General features: G+C 18.9%; 1 protein-coding gene across 1 annotated transcript in view; it reads left to right on the forward strand. All coding sequences in view use genetic code 6, as the record gives it.

The window, feature by feature from the left end:
* The window catches only part of TTHERM_002653346 (hypothetical protein), a gene marked incomplete at both ends in the record, with an annotated part of 1,567 nt that extends 1,035 nt beyond the window's left edge, over positions 1 to 532 (forward strand). The window contains 2 exons of the mRNA XM_012796448.1: positions 51 to 134; positions 443 to 532. Coding sequence (XP_012651902.1) covers positions 51 to 134; positions 443 to 532 — 174 coding nt within the window. The remainder of the gene's footprint in view (positions 1 to 50; positions 135 to 442) is intronic.
* Positions 533 to 1,526: the final 994 nt, after the last annotated feature.

Below are 1,526 nucleotides of genomic sequence, written 5' to 3' on the forward strand. Positions count from 1 at the left end.
TTATATATAATCATTAAAATGTATGTACATATTATTCCTTCAACATTTAGGACTAACTTCATAGGTGCTAATTCGCGATTAGGAATTGGATTATCAAGATGCGAAAATTTAATAAACTTGAATTTAAACTTTAGGTAAAAATCTTTTATTTTGACATTCATATAATTATAACATTTTAATAACGAATTTTTTATGATAGTAAATGCTAATTAAAAGATGTTGGCACATAAAAGCTATGCGATGGATTAGTAAAATGTAATAAACTTGCATTTTTGTAAATAGACTTTACGTAAATTATTTATTTATAGAAATTTTCTTAAATAATTATTTTTGTTATTCTACTTTTATTCGCTTAATTTTATGGAGAATAACAAGAGTTTGTTTTAATTTTTTTTATAAAAAAAGAAACCTTTTTATAATTTTGTTCTAATTAAATAAATAGCAAAAATAAGATAAAAAATGAAGGTGCTTCTATATTAGGGACTTGCCTAGAAAATATTGTCAATCTTGAATATCTCTAACTCAATTTAAAGTAAGCATAGCAAGCTTATTATAAGTTGAATGAAGGAAAATTCTTTTTTTAGAAAAAACTATATAGGAAACAAAGGAATATAAAACTTAGGCTAAGGAATAGGCTAATCTCAAAAACTGAAAAGATTAAAATTGATATTAGAGTAAAAAATTTTAATTTATAGTTTTAAAAAAATTTCTTTTTATATTTCAAAAAATTACTTTATTTTATTCAAAATTTTCATTTGTATTTTGATTATCATTTTAATAAGAGTAACTTATAAAATTATATTATATAAATAAAAGTGAAAACAGCATTGATAAGGGAGCTAAAGATTTAGCTTTAAGTATTTAATAATTAGGAAATAATCTTGAAGTTTTGGATCTCTCATTTTATCGAAAGTAAATTAATTACATTTCTACACATTTAATTGAACTTTACACTAAATTTAACTAACGTTTAAATGCAAATATATCTATCTATCTTTTATTTTTAAATTAATTTTGAATAACTTTTTTTTCCTATTTATTAAAAATAAATTTTAATATATTATTAATTTTATAATTTAAATTATTATTTATTTAGTTTTAATTATATTATTAAAATTAAAAGTAAAATCAAAGTATTTAATTTATTTTTTAATAAATAGTTAAATGAAATCTGATTATGAAATTGAAACTGGCGCAGCTTTATTGAATTTACCTAATCTCTAAATTTTAGTTTTGAGCTTCGTTTATAAGTAAATTTCTAGATGGTTTATTTTGATTTATTCACTTATTAATAATAAATATAAAATAATAAAAATTCTTATCTTCATGTTTAATCTTAATTAATCTTCTATCACTTATTTTGCAAATATTTTTATATATTTTTAAACTTAATTTTTCATTTTAGCTCAATTAATTAATATCTTTATTAAAATTATAATTAAGGTCAGAATATGTCAAGGAAAGCATTTTCGATTACTAAACCTAATAAAATTAAATTCCTTTACAAAATTAGCATAATCTCTTAG

This window comes from Tetrahymena thermophila (assembly GCF_000189635.1).
Source record: "Tetrahymena thermophila SB210 genomic scaffold scf_8254730, whole genome shotgun sequence".
Classification (NCBI taxonomy): Eukaryota; Ciliophora; class Oligohymenophorea; order Hymenostomatida; family Tetrahymenidae; genus Tetrahymena; species Tetrahymena thermophila.